Source organism: Pezoporus wallicus, unplaced genomic scaffold (assembly GCF_028554395.1).
Source record: "Pezoporus wallicus isolate ANWC-B61680 ecotype Strahan unplaced genomic scaffold, APGP_CSIRO_Pwel_v1 contig_3952, whole genome shotgun sequence".
Classification (NCBI taxonomy): Eukaryota; Metazoa; Chordata; class Aves; order Psittaciformes; family Psittacidae; genus Pezoporus; species Pezoporus wallicus.
This window is the reverse complement of record NW_026635034.1, coordinates 14201197-14220285: the sequence shown is the minus strand read 5'-3', so window position 1 is coordinate 14220285 and position 19089 is coordinate 14201197. Positions and strand designations below refer to the sequence as shown.

The 19089-nt window shown below is 37.6% G+C and overlaps 1 protein-coding gene across 10 annotated transcripts in view; it reads left to right on the top strand.

Moving 5' to 3' along the window:
* Positions 1-19089, top strand: part of HERC1 (HECT and RLD domain containing E3 ubiquitin protein ligase family member 1) — a 95992-nt gene that overhangs the window by 40551 nt on the left and 36352 nt on the right. For 9 of the 10 annotated variants that reach the window (XM_057399653.1, XM_057399662.1, XM_057399699.1 and 6 more), the window contains 15 exons: positions 862-1168; positions 2568-2688; positions 2961-3012; positions 9012-9283; positions 9573-9788; positions 9875-9995; positions 10915-11152; positions 12175-12365; positions 13762-13917; positions 14143-14249; positions 14491-14601; positions 14683-14859; positions 15745-15984; positions 16184-16267; positions 17348-17868. In XM_057399653.1, coding sequence (XP_057255636.1) covers positions 862-1168; positions 2568-2688; positions 2961-3012; positions 9012-9283; positions 9573-9788; positions 9875-9995; positions 10915-11152; positions 12175-12365; positions 13762-13917; positions 14143-14249; positions 14491-14601; positions 14683-14859; positions 15745-15984; positions 16184-16267; positions 17348-17868 — 2914 coding nt within the window. The remainder of the gene's footprint in view (positions 1-861; positions 1169-2567; positions 2689-2960; positions 3013-9011; positions 9284-9572; positions 9789-9874; positions 9996-10914; positions 11153-12174; positions 12366-13761; positions 13918-14142; positions 14250-14490; positions 14602-14682; positions 14860-15744; positions 15985-16183; positions 16268-17347; positions 17869-19089) is intronic. The other variant, XM_057399708.1, reaches the window with a different exon arrangement.

The following is a 19089-nucleotide window of genomic DNA, read 5'->3' as shown; positions in this document are numbered from 1 at the left end:
TGCTTTTGCTGCTTGCTCTGCAGTTATCCTGGGCAAATGTTCAGTATTCTCAAATCGTGCTTGGATATGGTTTCTGGGCACAATAAAGGAAATGTATCCAGAAACATCCAGACAGTAGTCTTCCATGCACACATAAGTAGGAAGATAATGGCTCTTTTACTGGAGGTCCTAAGGGAAAGCTCATCCTGTCATGCAGGGTTCTGTTTGTGTCCTTGATGCCTTGCTGCTTCTGACTTATAAGCAGGAAATATTTAAGTTTACCTTTGCCCTTCCAAAGGGGATCTGAATCTTTCAAATTAAAATTATTAAGTCAGGAGAGTTTTTGGTCTTTGGACAATAATGTCACACAGCGTCTTTAAAAGAATCTGACATGGTAGACAGCAGCAGAATTAAGCAAAGTGAAGGCTAAGAATTTTGGTGGGATATTCATTGTACTGAACAAAGCTTATAAAAGCCTGAACCTGTTTCAGTATTGAATTAGAGATATGCTGTTGTCTGGAATACACATGTGCAGAAGGGTTACTTTATATATGTCTGCTTAAAGGCAAATATGAAATAATCTCTTTGATGCTGTCAGAACAGGAGTTGGGTTGCAGTAAGACACTGAAAGAGCATTTAGTGTTCTGTCAAACTGCTTTGTCCTCTTCATTTAAACTTAACATTGTGTAAATGCTTCATTTAATCTGTTTGCATGACTTCTTTGTATTAATAATGTATTCTTTTGCTGTTGGAAAAATACTCATTTTTCTTTATAGTGGGGCAGTTTTGGGACCAAGATGTAGATGAATGTTTCATTCTGTATAGCTTCTAGAAAATTAATATCTAGAAGTTAAGACCTTCTTTTTGTGTTGCATGTTACAGAAATATTTCAATGTTTCCTATCAGCCCGTGAAGTAGCTCGGAGTCGGGATCGAGATAGAATGAACACTGGGACAGGGACTAGGCTTGATGATCCACCTCCTCAGTCTCAGCAGGAACGGAGAATCAGCACTGATCTGACAGAAGGTCAAGATGTGTATACTGCTGCATGCAACTCTGTGATCCACAGATGTGCCTTGTTAATCTTAGGAGTGAGCCCTGTTATTGAGGAGATCCAGAAACGAAGGGAGGATGGACAGTTACAGCAGCCTCCCTCTACTGCTTCTGAGGGGGTCGGACTCATGACAAGGTGGGGTTTCATGAATGCTTAGAATACTTAACTCTTCTCTGCTTCCTTTATCATTGGTTAAATAAGCTGGGTTTTCCTCTGAGGATTCTCAGACATTTTTAAAGGAGTTTTTTGCCTAGAGCAATGGTGTGCTTTTGTTGAGAATAGCGATTTTGCTCAGTTTACTTTGTCTACATTAACTAAATCTTAGTAAGAGTTTTAGTCTGTGTGGACCATACTGACTTTTTGAAGCTGGGCTTTAGTACTGAAGTCCAGATCATCAGGTATACAGGTAATCTGAGGTAACTGGAAAAATTCCTTATTTTTTTGTAAGATTGTGTGTTTGCATTTTTAATTTCCATATTTGTATTTTCTTGAACTTTAGCAATGCCCTATATAATAGTGTCTGAAAGACATTTGTAGGATATGTTTAAAAGCAATAGTTTCAAAGCCTGTTACGAAACATGTCATTTGTGATAATTTTCATGAATATTCCTAACATATTGGTGTGTATTGATATTGACACTGTTGTTAGGTATAGGAAAATAACAAAATCAAGCCAGACAGTTCATTGAATTGGAGAAGTATATAATTTAAATAGTACAAGTACTACATAATGTATTTTAGTTTTCTTAACCGGAGATACTCTTGATAACACAGTTTTATTCTAAACTGGACCCATTTAAACCTTTATTCTAGAGGTCTTTGTGTATTAGGATATAATAGACGAATTGTGTACCTGGTGCTACTAGTTAACTCCTGAGTCTACTTAAAATTCTAGTGTACAGAAACCCTGCTCTGATACATTAAATCAAGATATTAAGGTGGAGTTCAGAGGGAGATTGTAGATATTCAGTACTTGTATTATTTTTGCTTCTTTTTGGAAATTTAACCCCTAAAGCATGGGTGGTTGTCTCTGTTGTCAGGGTGGCTTTCATTTCCAGCATATCAACTTTAGGATGTGTTTTAGGGGTGGTTGTCTCTGTTGTCAGGGTGGCTTTCATTTCCAGCATATCAACTTTAGGATGTGTTTTAGGGGTGGGTTTTTAACAAGTTTAGTGCTTTTTCACCCGCTTACTTTGTCTCTGTTTTCTTACCCTCTCATCTCAGAAGTGTTTCTGTATACTGTATGTAGCACTTAGCAAAGCACTTGAATGATCAGTCATTTGACGTTGTCATTTGTTCAGTTGACTTGTAAGGATGTTAAGAGATTAACAGTTTACTAATGCATTTTATAAGCATAATAACTGAAGCCATCAGACCACTTTTCTCATCTTTGGTGTGGTCTTGTGATGTTCTGTGATAGTCTGCTCCCAGATAAAACTGTGGTACCTGCTGAATTTGACTGTCAGCTCTCCCTTTTGCCTAATACTGGTATTCTCTTTCTCTGTGTGTGTGCATGTGTGTGTACATAAAGCAGAAGTGAAAGTCTTACTGCTGAAAGTCGCTCGATCCATGCAAACTCAAGCTACAGACTGATTAAGTCAAGAAGTGAATCTGATTTGTCTCAGCCAGAATCAGATGAGGAAGGTTATTCACTGGTAAGTAAACTAACATTATGTACTTGGAGATTGTCAATATAACATTTAGATGGGAAGTACATCATACACATTTGTTTAGTTCTCTGTTTAAGCACTTTAGCTTCTCTTCTAATAACACCAGTTTTTGAGAGAAAGTAGTAGTGGTAATAAAACCAGTGGAAATGATAACTTTCTCATTTTCATGGGCAAGGGATGCATTTTAAATGCTCAAATACTGTGCACCACGTATGTTCACCTAAAGAAATAAGCCTTTTATTCATTTTTTAATCTAGAGTGGAAGACGAAATGTTGATTTGGATTTGGCATCATCACACAGAAAGAGGGGTAAGTTCTAATGTTTACCTAGTGATTATTGACCTGATAAATATGTTAGTATTTTTTAAGGTAAAATATGTTTGCAGTGAAATACAGTAAATAATGGCAATCAGGATGTTAAAACTGTTTAAAAAGAACATTTTATATAACTAGTACCTACTGCTTTTTGTACTAAATTCTGTTGCTTTGGTTATAGTATTTCCTAGGTTGTAACTATTTATTCTAGTTTCTAGAATTCCAGTGCTCTTTTGAAGCAAGTGAGGATTTCTGTGAGGTGAAGTTAAGTGAAGAATGTGGAACTTTTCATTCTGTTTCCACTTACATGACTTCAGGAAGGACAAATTGCCAGGGAAGTTCAAGTGGAACACTCTACCCTTGTATTAACAATGAACATTTTTAGCGTAAAATGTACTTGAACATAGAAAACTCATATCCAGTGAACACTTCTTCTGTTTTTGCATCCCTTCAGCAGCAGCACATCCACAGAACCAAGCAAGTGCTTCTTCCATTGCTGCAATACAAATCAGATTTTTAGCTTTTGTACTGCTTTCTGTTTTGCTGCATTATGGGGCATCTCAATGAACTTCTTCACAGAAGGCAGTGTAGGGGGCAAAGAATGTTTGTTCACACAGAGACCGAAAAGTGTCACTTCATGCTGGATGATGCAGAGTCTTTGCTAGAATCATGACTTGTATCTATTGTATCTGTAAAAATCTTGGTAAGAGGCATTAGGTTGAGTTGTGGTATGCTGTAATTGCAAGAAGCCTTGATACTGTTAGGTCACCTAAGAGTTCTAGTTTAATAGCCTTCATCCTTAAGCAGAGTACTGAGAAGCTGCTTTCTTTTTTCTAAAGTCTTTTGGAATTATAAAGCAAACCATCAGTGGCAGCACCCATTACACTTCAATTTGTTAATGATGTGGAAAGAAATTCCTTGTCCATGCACAAGTAAAGAAATATACTAGAGCTGTTCGTTCTCTAACAGCAGGATGTGTGTTGGTGTTCACAGTGTTACAAGATGGGATAGCCTCTGTCAGCACTCTGGTCTGCAGTGTATTCTTTGAAGCCACCATTTTTAGCTTTGATATTAATCTGACACAGAGCTATCTGTGTTTTCCTCTATATCCTAAAAGTAATTCAGGAAATCATCGTGTGTTAGATCAAAGAGCTGTTGGTTAGAATTTTAAGGTTGTTTTGGTCACGGGCTCCAGGAAATCAAGAATAATGCAAGAACAGACTTTATCAACCAACTAACCCATAGAAGCTTCATAGTACATAGAAAGATTCTGCACTAGATGTGTAACACTGAGGAGAAACAAGTAAATGAAGTTGTCCTGTCCAGAACCTATAAAGAAACTCGTGTAGCTCATTTGCAAACTGAACACTGAGACATGTACAGATACCTGTTTTCTGGTACTAGGGGTCTTATTTGGTGTCCCCATAGTACTTGCAGATTTTTTTTGGTCTGGTTTTGGCAACTGCAAGTTAGCGTATAATAATGCAAACTGTTCTGCTTGTGCCATGTGATATATCGGAAAGTTTTGGCTGACACTTTGTACCAGACTCAGCCAGTGAAAGCATGGTGCTTTTATAGGTAAGCATTCCTGATACTTACGTCAAGGTCAGGAAAAGATCTATAAAGATCTATGTTATCAAGTGGATGAGCTGTTCAGCTTGGTGCTATTTAAGGTCTTTGATTTGTTGTGAAATGTATCATTTTGTGAATCCTAGTTATCTTCTGAAGCTATCCTGAGGTTCTGTAGGGTTAATTTGTCCTCAGCTGAACTCTTCGCAGAGTATTTGATCCTTGCAGATTTGTCAAAATAGTATAGTGTGTATAGGGTATTGGTGAGTGGTTCCTTTGTAACAGGCAAGAGGTTCCCTCTGCAATGGATTGGCTTCTTTTAGAATTTGTTTGTTGAATGCAGCAATTCATTATTCAAAATTCAGATCACATTTCCTTAATAAATGAATCTCACTAGTGGTTATAGTCTAATTTTTATGGTATGGACATTTTTCCTATTCATAAATGGCAATATAGAAAACTAGCAGTAGAAAGACTAGTATTACTATAAGCTGTTCCTGTGGTCTTGCAGATGAGCATGGAAGGAAAGCTTTATCTTTTTACTCGATTAACATCTTAACCACTCAGTCCATTCATTAATTGCATTTTCCTTTGTTTATTGTATCTGATCAAAAGTATGACTCTGGTATTCCTACTTCAACTTGAGGATCCTTTGAGTAACTTGTTCCTTGCTGTTATTTAGTTATTCATGAATTAGCAAACTTTTGCCATAAGGGGTGATGAGCACATTGTTATTTTCCCCTCATATCTAAGCCATTTGGGGGTATTTTTTGTTGCTTAGATTAATCTTCTTCAAATTTGCAAATCTAGAGAGTGTGCCTCAAAATGTTGTATCTGTCCTGTACGGTACCTGCGGGCTACTGTACGCTGCATTAGAGACTTAACAGTAAAAAATGTGTATTTAGCAGTGCAGCCATAAGCATAGTTACAGAGTTCTCCTGTCTTGGCGTGTCATTAAAGTTAAATCAGTGAATTTCATCGTGCTTGTGTGTACTGTAGTACTTCACTAACACAACTGTGCAACTCTGAAAAAAGCAGCAACTTGAATGAAATCCAAATTAAATTGGAATTATTTTGTGTACCTGTAATAAAATGAGTTCTGCATTTTGAAATTGAAAGATGGTGTTTGAGTAAGGGACATAGACATGTCTTGGTGGATGCATAGGACTGTGTTAAGAGGGATATATACGAATATATTTTTTTCTTTTCTGAAAAAAAGGTGGAGAATTTGGAAGTCTGTTATCTCGGCTGTACTAATTCAAGAGTTAATATTTTTTCCCCAGAACTTTGCTGCTTGATATGGTTGTATGGATTGAGATGAGTCTGATCTTTTAAGTCTAAGTCATTCTGAAAAAGAGATTTTATGACTATGTTGCCTTCTGTTTCAAATGTCTGCTTTTGTCTTCTGATTCTTGTGTGGTGTAGTGTATTTACTCCTTTTTGGCCAGTTGAGCCCCAGAAAAAAGAAGAGCTTCAAGCAAGTAACTGATGGCATGTTTATATTTTTGTCTCTATAGCTTCCCTACATATTTTATGTTTTCTCAAGTGTGCGTTGCAGCTGTGCCACATTCATTTAGAAAACTCATTGTTACAAGCGGGCTTATAAGGACAAGTACACTTGTTTTCCTTTCTTTTCTGTTTTTTCACTGTAAGCTTCAAGTTTATTCTTATGTGCAACTGTTCATGTGATTTTAGAGGCTTATGGAAGTGCTAAGCTGCAATCAGTTCTGTGTAATTGATATTATACAGAATCATGCTAAACTTTAATATACAATCATACTTCTGATTCTTCTATTGGTATTTAACATCTTCAAGGGAAAAAAATCCTTTCAGATTTCTGTGCCTTAATTCTTAATTGTTTTTAATTCTGAAGTTTAGTCCTTTGACTTCTGATGTGTTTCTTTTTAAACTCTATACATTTAGTTATAACTTCTCTTGGTTTGCATATTTCAGAATTGTTGGACTTTTCTGCTAATTTGAAACAATTTTAAATTGTACTTACAATCTTGCATTTCATATTGAAATGATTAGCTGAGATCTCATCTTTTTTTTAAACATGAAAAAAGTAGGTTTTTATTTAATATGGTGTGGGTTTTTTTACTTATAAGATTTGACTGTCAAAACTAAATTTTCTTCTGATGTTCTGTAACTGAGATGCTTTAAACTCTCCTGCTGTTGAAAGACTGTAGGGCTTAAGGAGGGTTTTGATGAGGAGGCTTGGTAGTGATTTAGCTATGCTTCCTATAGGTAATTTGAGGCTTCATTTGTCCTTCCTTTGGGCTCTGTTCACCATGCATATGCCAGGAAACTCCATTTACATTAAAGTGGGTATTTTACCACCCGCTTATTCTACTCTGTCCTATTTACCTTATGTTTCTCACCTCCTACTTTAGTCTATAACATAGTTTTTAATAGCTTTAAAGCAAACATTAGAATTAATATTAAAATTAGAGTAAGGTGGTATCTGTCTTTACCTTTGTTTTTAGTATTGTCACCATGTATAAACTGTAAAATTGAGTAACAGTACTTCTTGAAATTCTTTCATAGTAAAACATCACAGTGCAGGGTGTTCTCTGTAAACCAGGTAATATATTGCTGTGCTGCATAAACCAGCAGAAATTAGGAAATGAGACCGCACTTTGAAAAGTAGTGTTTAATCTTAATTGTTGCATTATCCAGAATAAACCTGTGTGTGTATATTTCTGTCAAAATCCTAACATGACCTAAGTACTGTGATGGTTTTCTGAAGCCATTGCAATCCTTTTAGTAGCCAGTGTGAGGAATACCATACAAATGCACACAAATATGGTTTACAGGAAAGGAAATGGGATGTGAACAGATTTTCATAGTTCACACACTTGACAGTTTTTTTGGCTGTGGGGATTAACTACCTAATTTACAAAGGAAAAGCAAACTTTCACTGCATTCTGAATTTGTAAGTTGGGTGAAAGTGCAAATTGTGACCTGCAGGTTGGTTGGCAGATTACCATTTTGCCTTTACCTTAGGAAAGGAATGGTGAGGAATGGTTGCAAGGAGTGTTGTCCTAAGTTCAAAACCTGATGTGTCTGCCTATCCTTGTTCCCATGCGCAGCTGCTTACAGGGCTGCTGCAGGTAGGCAGTGTTTAAAGTTGGTCCTGAAGCTAGTACCACTGGAACTCAACCTCAGTGATGAAAGCAAGCTCTCAGCAGATGAATTCTTCTGAAGTTGAGTGACTTTTTCCTGGAAACAGAGATGATAAATAATGTTTGAGGTCGATGCCCTGCAGACAGGTGTTAAAAACTGAGGTGTAAATGTCGTTTTGTACAAGTATGGTGAAGAGGTTGTAATTCTCCAATTGGCATGTGCACAAGAGAGATGAATATTTTAAAATTTTATGTAGCTTATTTAAAGATAATTCTGACTAAATTTCAGAGGGAATTTAAACATGCAATAGGTTTCCACATAGGTCTGTAGAATTACCTGTCTGTGCAGCTGGAAGGTTCTCTTGAGCCGGGTCTGCCTTCATGCAATGCCTTGCATAGCTTCAAATCAGCTAACAGCATTTACAAAAGTAATAAAATACCAACTCCTGTGTTGATACGTACATTTAACTGCTGATGAAGGTATGACTTTAGTGGCATTGCACTCGTTTGTGCCAGGGAGAGAGTTGTAGCAAAACTCTTCTGGAAATGAGATCAAATACATGGTGATAAGTAAGTTCCAGTGCTGCAGATTGATGACTGATGCTCATTTGAAGCAGTATATTTATTAGTGATGGTAACATTTCAGGTAGCATAATGACACGTAGATGTAATAATACTTGGAAATAGACCTGTGAAATTGCCAGGTGACAGCTATAGATCTAATACATGCTGCAGGTGGTATTAATGATACATGTATCTACTTATCTTGAGTAATAAAGTAAATGTTCTCTGTTAGCTTAAAATAAAAATTCTCTGTTCCCTTCTGCCACCATGAATTATGTAAATACTTCATCCAGAATAACATACTTTTTCAAAACCATTGAATCTATAGTGGCTTGATTAAAACCAAAGCATCCTCTTGGTTTACGGTTAGACTTTAAAATAAATAGCCCAAGTGCACAGTTTCTGTTGTAGCAGATCTTTTTTTTTTCTTTACTCTTTTGTCATTTAGCTGCAAAGCATTTTTATTCAATGTTCTAGCTTTAAGCTGAGCAGTTTGAGTGGCTTTTATCTTTTTGTTTTCTCACTTGGCAGCGCATTGCAATACTGCTTAACATAATTAAATACAGCCTTTCCTGCAGGGAAATTGCTGTAAATCAAGTGGTTTGCTCTGAGTTGCTTAATGCATGGTATAATTAATATGAATATTCATTTCCCACCTGTAGCAGTTCAGTCTGCTGTCAAAATGTGTTACCTGGTGATTTGGAATTTATGAGCCTTCATTACGTGTATCTTTAGGAGCAATACACAGTCAAGTGGAACCTTTAAGTGACTCATGGGTTCGACTAAAACACAGCAGAGACTGGTTATACACATCCTCCTACTCATTTGTCGAGTCCGATTTTGATCTCTCAAGATCCCTTGGAGTACATACTTTGATTGAAAATGTTGTCAGCTTTGTAAGTGGCGATGTGGGAAACTCGCCAGGATTTAAGGAACCAGAGGAAAGTATGTCCACCAGTCCACAAGCATCAGTAATTGCAATGGAGCAGCAGCAGTTGAGGGCTGAGGTAAGTTTCAGTTTAACATCTTTTCTTATTCTTCATAGATTATGCTCATTTTATGGCTTCTTTAAAATCATAGTCCAAATTCTGTATATTTAAGGATACTCTCTCTTTTTAGTTAAAATAACTGGAACTGGGAACTTAATGTAAATAAACTCTGAAATGAAACTAAAAAAAATAAGTCAGTGAGAAAACAGCTGCCTCAATTCATTCTCCCTTACAGCTGGAGATGATCTAATTTCTAAGGATATTTGCTATTTACTTAATACTGTCTTTTGCCTGCCTTTATTTTTAGCTTCGTCTGGAGGCACTTCATCAAATTTTAGTGCTTCTGTCAGGGATGGAAGAAAAAGGCAGCGTGCCTTTAATGGGAAGTCGTCAAGTACCAGGATTTCAGTCTTCTTCATTGCTTACTTCTGTTAGACTACAGTTTCTTGCTGGCTGCTTTGGTTTGGGCACTGTAGGACATGCAGGCGCCAGAGGAGAGAGTGTAAGATTGCATCACTACCAGGTAAGTACTTCAGTAATTTCTGCTATTTCAATAACTGTGTGATTATAATGTATCAATTCTTATTCTAATTTCCTTGTTTGAGCCAGGATGGTATCAGAGCAGCCAAAAGAAGTATTCAAATTGAAATCCAGGTGGCTGTGCACAAAATTTACCAGCAGTTATCTGCTACGTTAGAAAGAGCTCTGCAAGCTAATAAGCATCACATAGGTAAGTAAAAACCAGTTTTGCAAATTATTTAATATACAGTACAACAGTTTAACAAAGCAGACTTTGATATTAGTGCCCAGAACTCACTGATGTGTCTGACTGACAACTTTTCCTGGGAGAGAGAAGCTTTTTAACTTTGCTCTGTTGTAATTTTCTTCAAGTGTTAGGCCTTTTTATTTTAAGACTTTTAAGTGTTGTCAGCCTTTCTGTTCCATGTGCCTCAGTCTTCTATAGTCACCTGTGTCTTCGGTGCTTCCAAGTGATTTTTAGGTTTTTCAGGGATAAGCAGTTTTCTGAGGAGATCAACTCTCCAGTCTTTTTTCCTTCAAGTAAACTCTCTTTAAATCCGAAACCAAAGAGCAGGGCATTTTGTCTGTTTCGAAAGCTCTTTTCCCTGTCCTTCTATACCCAAATATTGCAGTGTGCTTTTCTGTCCTTAAGGGGTAACTGGAACTCTGCCCCTCTTTGTGCCTTTGTACATGTACTGGCTGAGAGCTTCTGTACAGAAGAGAGTTCTGTAATTGTTGGTAGAGCCTTATGGGCATTCTTATCTGAATTTTTTTTGTTGTTTCACTAAGAAATTTCATGAGAATACGCTTTAAGTAGAAGTGAAAAATGAAGCATTTCACCCAGTTATTATTATCCTAGAGAGAAGATTCTGGTTTGAGATATACCCTCAGAACATTTACATCACAAACCAGTTCTACATCATATTCTTCCTTGGACAACCTTGACATAGAGGTTGCATTGACTTAAAGGGTACATCAGAAAGACTACCTTACAGTGACGGACAAAGAATGCTAGCCTTTTCCTTGATAATTTATTTCATTAAAATTTATTAAAAAATAATCTGCTGTTGCTCTGTCCTGGTATTACTCTAAACAGCTTATTAATTAAGACAACTTTATTTTAATCTTAGAAGCACAGCAGCGTCTTCTATTGGTAACAGTCTTTGCTCTAAGCGTCCACTATCAGCCTGTTGATGTCTCCTTGGCCATTTCCACTGGTCTGCTGAATGTGCTATCACAGTTGTGTGGCACAGACACCATGCTAGGGCAACCACTGCAGCTGCTGCCCAAAACTGGCATTTCTCAGCTCAGCACAGCTTTGAAAGTAGCCAGTACAAGACTGCTTCAGATCCTCGCTATCACCACGGGGTAAGTGTCACATGCTTCCTTTCATTTGGAAAACTTCATTGTTCAGCTTTTCAGTGTCCTTTAAAAATAACTTTTCTTTTGTGTGAGCTTTCTTTAGGACAATAAATGTTCAGAGGTATATAGGTGAAGTGGGGGAAGAAAAGAGTAGTCACATTCTTTGTAAGAAAGGTGCACATAAAACTGATAAATACTTTTAAAAAGTGAGGAGTTTTGGACCAAAATAGTTGGAACCTTATGGACTATAAACACTGTATTCTCATATTCCCCATTTTGCTCATTTTGCTCTGTATCTGTATCTAGTCAGTTGATACGATGATTCTTCACATTGCCGTATAAAAGTCATTTGTGTAAAAGCGATGCTGATGGGGTGGTGGGAGTTCTTTAGAGCAGTACATTGTGCCTCTTTTCAGAATACACAGTATTCTTCTGAGGAATACTGGCATCTGCCAGACCCACAGAACAACATTCAAATTCCTGTCAACACTTAAATATTTAGTTTAACTTAGTGAAGAAAAAAACAGTAGAGAAAGTAATTTCTACTTGGAAGAAGAGTATTATTTGATATCCTGTATGTGCATCTTCATTTCAGTGTTCATACAACACATTGTGTTTACCTGCTAAATATGTTATGTAAAAAACCCCCAGTAACATACACAAAAAAAACCAAACCAACCTAAACCCACAAACCCTAACCCCATCTCTGGAAGCTGCAATGGGATCATGGTTAACTGAGTAAACTGTTTTTTCCCCTAGGATGTACTGGAAATGTGTCCCTTGATTCTGAAGATTAGACAGTTTTAAAGTGTCTTAAAACCAGGGTTCAAATAAGAATAACGTGCCAAGCATATGGTGGAGGATGAGGGAAAGTAGCCTGCTGCAATAGAATGAATTAGAGTTAGTGCTGTGGTAGACCCAGTTGTCACTGGCTCTGCATTTGCAGTTTTGTATTTATGTTCTTGTTCCTTGGGTCAGCTCTGAAATACTCTTCATTTTACCTTTCTGTTTTTTGTGGGTGTGTATAGAACCTATGCTGACAAACTGAGTCCAAAAGTGGTCCAGTCTTTGCTGGATTTATTATGCAGTCAGCTGAAGAACTTGTTATCACAAGCTGGTGTGATGCTTATGGCTTCCTTTGGAGAAGAGGAAGGTGAGGAAGATGGAGAATCAAAAAAGGCAGATTCCAGTGGGGAAAACGAGAAGAGGGACTTCAGAGGTAATTATCTGGCATCATTGCTGTTAAAATTTTGAAATACTAGAAAATAATAATGAAAGAAACCACAGAATGCTGAGGCACTCACCCACTTTACTGTATTTTGACTATTGTTGGGTCATTCTTAACTCTGTAAGCTAGATTAAGTCAATTCATCAAATAACTTCTTGCTCAGTTCAGATTTACATAGACACAACGCATTAAGTAATTTACAGTTAGGAACAGGCTGAGAATAAGAATTACTTCATCTGGTTTGCAGTTAGGAGGAGAATACAGGTTTCCTTGAAAAATGAGTCACTGGTAGTGGTGCTTTCCATAAATGAGTTCATAGGAATTATCTAAATTTCAAACTGCAAATAAATATAGATTAGTTAAGGCATTGGTTGCATTTGCTTTGTATTATGCAGTTTTTGTGGTCTTAGTGGATAGCAAAAGGTTAACCCTACCCTGTCATCTTAATCTAACAAAAGGTTTTCTGAAATCTTAATATCTTTATATAATTTAGTCCCTTAATGAGCATTTTGAGTTTCTGTGGAAATACGTGTTTGAAGAAATTTTTAGTTGTAGCTTGGTTTTTAGGTGTACATACGTTTTTGATAGCGCTTATGATTGTCTTACCTTATAAATAATCCAATGGCTGATGAATTCATAAGATAATTAATTAGAAGTTAGAATCTAAGGTCTTTCTGCAAGCATTTCCTGGTTAAAACTGCCTTGAAATATGAATCAGGGGTGTGAGGTGGTATAGTGTTTAGTATCAGAAATCCCCATAAAGCAAAAACACACTTAGAGACCAGTGGTTACATTTTATATTAGAGGGACATGTATAAATAATTGTGTGTGTTAGATTTATGTGGCAAGATTTGGGTAGTGGGAGGGAGCTGCAGGAGTGGCTTCTGCAAGAAGAAATCATGAGCTTGCCCTCATGTTTGGAGCTTCAGCCATCTGCAAAGCAGACCTGCTTCTGCCCAAATCTGAGCCAGTTGTTGACACTGGTGGTGCCTCTGTGGTAACACACCTAGGAAAGTGTATGATGTGCCACACAGCAGCTGTGTGAGAAGGTGTTTTAATTTTTTCCTACTCTATTTTTCATGGGAAGATTAATTTCTTTTCTAAGTGGAGTCTGTTTTGCCCATGTTGGTAACTGATCAGTAATCTTCTGGCCCTTATTTTTACCCATGAGCTTTTAGTCTTACTCTCTACTGTCTTGCTGAGGAGCAGAAGTGAAAGAGCAGCTTGGAGGGCTCCTGTCATCTAAACAAGTTTTAACAGCCAGCCATCCTGTCATAACTGATCGTTGTATTTTTACTTAGAGAACAGTTTGTTGCCAGTAACAAGGACTGCTTCTAAGGTTGTCATAATAAGATTGTAAATTAAAACTTTTAATTTAACTTCCCAGCTGCCCTCCGAAAGCAACATGCAGCAGAATTACATTTGGGAGACTTTCTTGTTTTCCTGCGTAGAGTTGTGTCTTCAAAAGCAATTCAGTCAAAAATGGCATCTCCAAAGTGGACAGAAGTACTTCTTAACATTGCTTCTCAGAAGTGTTCCTCAGGTATGATCTTTCTAAAGTGTGCTTAATGGTTGCTTGCATTTCTGTAGTGCAGTTCCTAAATATAAGTCCTGTTAGAACACGTTACACAGTGAGTAACTAAGACCAACTTCAGTAGATGTATGCAGGTTACACTTGAGACTTGTGCACTGGTGGCATGCCGCTGGCATCGTGTGTGCCTGATGCAGAAGTCACTTTCAGATTATTAACATCTTGTTCCATCTTTAGGAGTTCCATTGGTTGGCAATTTGAGGACTAGACTTCTTGCACTTCATGTATTAGAAGCTGTATTACCTGCTTGTGAATCTGGTGTTGAAGATGATCAAATGGCTCAGGTCTTTATATTTTGTTATAAGCTTTTACACCTATTTCTTCAAAAAGTCTCTGTAAACTTCTGAGTGTTTCATAGGTTTGCTCAGAATTCAGATAAAGTGAGGCTCAGTGTGGATATTTACGTATCTAAGAGCACTGAATATTTTGAAATTTATACCTAGAAAGCAAAGTAAAACAATGTAATTGTTTTTGTTGTCCTTGTCTTGGATTTGAAATGATCTGAATTGTATTCTAATATACCAGGTTGTTGAAAGGTTGTTCTCACTTCTGTCTGACTGCATGTGGGAGACTCCAATAGCTCAAGCTAAACATGCAATTCAAATAAAGGAGAAAGAACAAGAAATAAAGCTACAGGTAACGATGCTTTTACCTTCTCTCTTGACTAAATGTAACCGAGTTACATTTACCACAGATATTTTGTCCTGTTTCTGGTAGAAGCAAGGGGAGTCAGAAGATGAAGATGAGAATCTTCCCATACAAGAAGTGTCATTTGACCCTGAGAAAGCTCAGTGCTGCATAGTGGAAAATGGGCAGGTTCTAACTCATGGAAGTGGAGGTAAAGGATATGGTTTAGCATCCACTGGAGTTACTTCCGGGTGTTATCAGTGGAAGGTAGGTTGCATACTTTTATTTTGGAAATACACTGTGATTTATGAACAAAAGCTGCCTGGTTTTTTTTCCCTTATGGCAGCATTCTTGAGTAAATGACATTTTGGCAGTGTTAGGTTTCTGGTTGGAGTCAATGTTTTAAGGGTCTTTTCCAGCCTGAATCATTCTAGGATTCCAATTTTTAACCCAAAGTGAAGAGTTTGTGGCTGCTTTAGAGCATTCAGGTATTTCAGTACACAGATTGTACTGTGAAAGTGCTTTGTGCATTTGTAGAGGTAGTGTTGCTTGTCCCTAAGATCCACAGTCAGCACAAATGTGCATTCTCTTGCAAAAGTTATCCACTGAAATACGTAGATTTTGACTTTTTTGTCCAGAAAACTTCACAAAACAGTTTGTTTTCTTGTAAAAAGACACATCAGCCTGTCTGTTAATTCTTCTTCTGGAGTGATTTTTTTCAAGAATATAGATATGTATACTGTTGTAGTCCTTGTAAGTACCATCTTTGAGCATAACATTTTTAGTTCTGTTTTAACTTGAATCTGTGTATATCACTCACTGTTAATGTAAGGAGTACAGCTTATTTGTTTCTGGAATATGACTTTTAGCACTTGTAACTCAGCTTCTGAGTGTGTATGTTTTGAGTCCAGAAAAAAACCCAATTTGTTTATGCATTTACTTGATTACTAGTAATTTGTGTTTAAATGACTGACCTTAAACACCAAGATGTCATTTTAGGGCATAATTTTAGCTTATTAGTTTTTACTTATTTAGAAGCTTCTGAGTAGAAGTAGTGTACATAAATCTGTGTACAGTAAATTTTTATTGCTCTGTTGTATAAAAACATCTGTTCTTGACTTTTTTCCCCGCTTGTTTTGTTTTGCCTGGTAGTTCTACATTGTGAAGGAGAATCGAGGCAATGAAGGAACATGTGTAGGAGTTTCTCGCTGGCCAGTACATGATTTTAACCATCGCACTACCTCAGATATGTGGCTGTATAGAGCCTATAGTGGTAACCTTTATCACAATGGAGAACAAACTTTGACTCTGTCGAGCTTTACCCAAGGAGATTTCATCACATGCGTATTAGATATGGAAGCAAGAACTATTTCCTTTGGTAAAAATGGAGAGGTATTTAACATAAAATGTTTTGTTGTTTTTTTTTTTGAACAGTGATTTGGCATGGATATTTTATATAAAGCGAAGTGTGATAGTTAATTTACTGTTTCAGTACTTACAAAGACTATAATACAAGTATAACTTTGTCACGTTTCATGTATTTGCTTGTTAAGGTGTTTGAAATTTAAGGGATTTTTTGTTTTTTAACTAGGAGCCAAAACTAGCTTTTGAAGATGTGGATGCAGCAGAGTTATACCCTTGTGTTATGTTCTACAGCAGTAATCCAGGAGAGAAGGTAACTTTAATGTTCATCTGCATAGGTGTACTGGTTTGTGCTAGGATCGAGTCAATATTCTTCATAACAGCCCATATGATGCAAGGTTTTGGGTTTATGACCAAAGCTGTGTTGATAATTCACAGTGGTTTAGCTGTTACTGAGCAGTGCTTGCATAGCGTCAAGGCTTTCTCAGTTTCTCACCATGTCCCTCCTAGCAGGCAGGTTGGGGTGGCCAGGAGGCTGGGAGGGAGTGCAGGCCATCATCTCACTTAAACAGACCAAAGGAATATTCCATACAATATAAAATCACACACAGCAGTAAAACTGCTGGGAAATTTGCCAGGGGTTTCTCTTGCTCAGGGACTCTCTGGGCATTACCTGGTGGTAAGGGATTGCATTTTGCAGCACTTGTTTTTCTTTGTTTTGTTTTATTTTGTCTTGTTTTATTTATGAAACTTCCTGACCTCAACCCACGGGTTTTCTCACTTTTGCCCTTCTGATTCTCTTCATCCTGTTGAGGGGGGTGATCAAGCTGCTCTGTGGGGCTTAGCTGCCTTACTGGGGTTAGCACTTAATAAGAGGTCATAAGTTTATCCTTTTCCATCTGTTCTTCTGGGTGTCAGGTTTATGGATGTTGGGGTTTTTGCAGGGTAGGGACGGTAGCTAGCGAGTGGCAAGAGCATCACTGATTATTCATTTTGGTTTATGATGTGCACTGTCTTACTTGCACGCTACCTAGACTTCTCATAAATTCCTCTCTTGTGCAATCTACTGTAAATTTAAAATGTATTTTATTTACAATTGATTTACAGACAGTATTCTGCACACAGTATTGCATTCCCAGTGAGAATGCAGTATTAGGGATTCCTGGTAGTATTAAATGAGAAACCATGAACTGTTGTAATTTCAGCATCCTTGAGTTTGAAGGGATGCAGGTTTTGATCAGTGTTGAGGTGGATTTCCTAGGGATCCTAAGCAAAAAAAGGCAGTGATAGTAATTTTTTCTCTTCAGTAGGAGACTCCTGTATTTAAATAAAATGAGCTTCTCCAGGAACATTGTGAAGATAACTTTTAAAACTGTTCTCCTTAAACATGTAGGTGAAGATCTGTGATATGCAGATGCGTGGAACACCTAGAGATTTGCTGCCTGGTGACCCCATCTGTAGTCCTGTTGCTGCAGTGCTGGCAGAAGCCACTATCCAACTCATTCGTATCCTTCATCGCACAGACCGTTGGACACACTGCATCAATAAAAAAATGATGGAAAGACTGAATAAAATCAAAACATGTCTTAAAGAAGCAGGCCAAAAGCTGAAGAAGAGTCGTTCAATTCAAAGTCGAGAAGAGAGTGAGGCGAGAGAGGAGAAGGAAAATAAAGAGGAGGAGAAAAGCAAACACAGTAGGCATGGTCTGGCTGACCTTTCAGAACTGCAGCTAAAGATGCTCTGTGTGGAAGTGTGGCCTGTTCTAGCAGTAATTGGTGGAGTTGATGCTGGTCTTAGAGTTGGAGGTCGATGTGTACACAAGCAAACTGGACGTCATGCCACCTTGCTTGGAGTAGTGAAGGAAGGCAGTACATCTGCCAAGGTCCAGTGGGATGAAGCAGAGATTACTATCAGGTATGCTCATTTCCTACACTTTTCACAGTCTAGGGGTGTTCTGTGCTTCAAAATCTTCAGAAGTAACATTTTACACTAGAGTCATGCTGATCATTTATTTCAAGCTTAGACTGCAAAATTTAGCTTTTAAAACAAATATAATATTTAAGCTTTTATAGTATTTAGTAATAAAATGTCTTGTGTATAAAAAATTAAGTCGATAGGTTTGCACTGATTAAAGCATCATTAGACTTCTTAGTTTTGGCCTCTAGATTTCAGAGTTGGCATGTGACTAGACTTGCCAGTTTTCCTAGATTTGAAATGAGGATTGCTTGGTTTAGAATTGATATGTATTGGCTAACTAAAACATTATTCCTGTCTTAATTTACTGCAGCGTCTTGATTATGTCTCTGAATAACAGATTTTTACTGGGGGTTAGTGCAAATGGCAAACATGATTGTAAAGAGAGCCCTGATTTGATTTATCAGAGTTGAGAACTGAAGTCTACTGCGTTGTCATTCCCTTCTTAGGGAACTGGAAATTGTTCTGTGGGGCTTGTGGGGTAGTTAAAGTCAGAAAACGGGAGGATTCTATTCTTTATGGTGGGTTGGATGATGGTATTCAAATACAATGCAGCTTCATCATTCTGTGACCTGCCTTAGAGAGCTGAAAGAGTGCCCCTGTATTAGGTGTTAACACTGAGGTTGTTCTGCCGATGATGGTGAAAACTGGGGAGGAGGCTGGAAGGAGATATTCCTTTTTCCACCGATCTTGCAGATGTGCCTTCAAAGGGAAGGCGCTGGGAGGGAAACTGAAATGAAGCTAGTGACTTCTCTGGGCTCCCTGGTGCTCTCACAGGAATTGCCCGTTTTATGTGGAACAGATTTGATTCAGTAATTTTCTTAAGCTCCTTCTGGCTATAGTTGAAGTGTCATCTTCTGGAGAAATTGAGCAATAAGCATTTTTTTTGCCACCAGTTACAATTATATTCTGACGCAGCTGAGGTCAGTTCACCTCTCAGAACTGTTGCATGATGCCTAGTTTGTCTTTCTGCAAAGGCTGTCATCACTTTAACAATGTATGAAGTGCAGTTGATTGTTGAATTTAGCTCCAGATACAAATGTTCATGTATGCCCATGTGACAGTATAGCCTTAAAGTAAGCGTCTTCAAATAATTTGGAATATTAGGTGAGTGAAGCACTTGAACATAGGCAGGCTCTTGGCAATGCACTGAATTAAGTT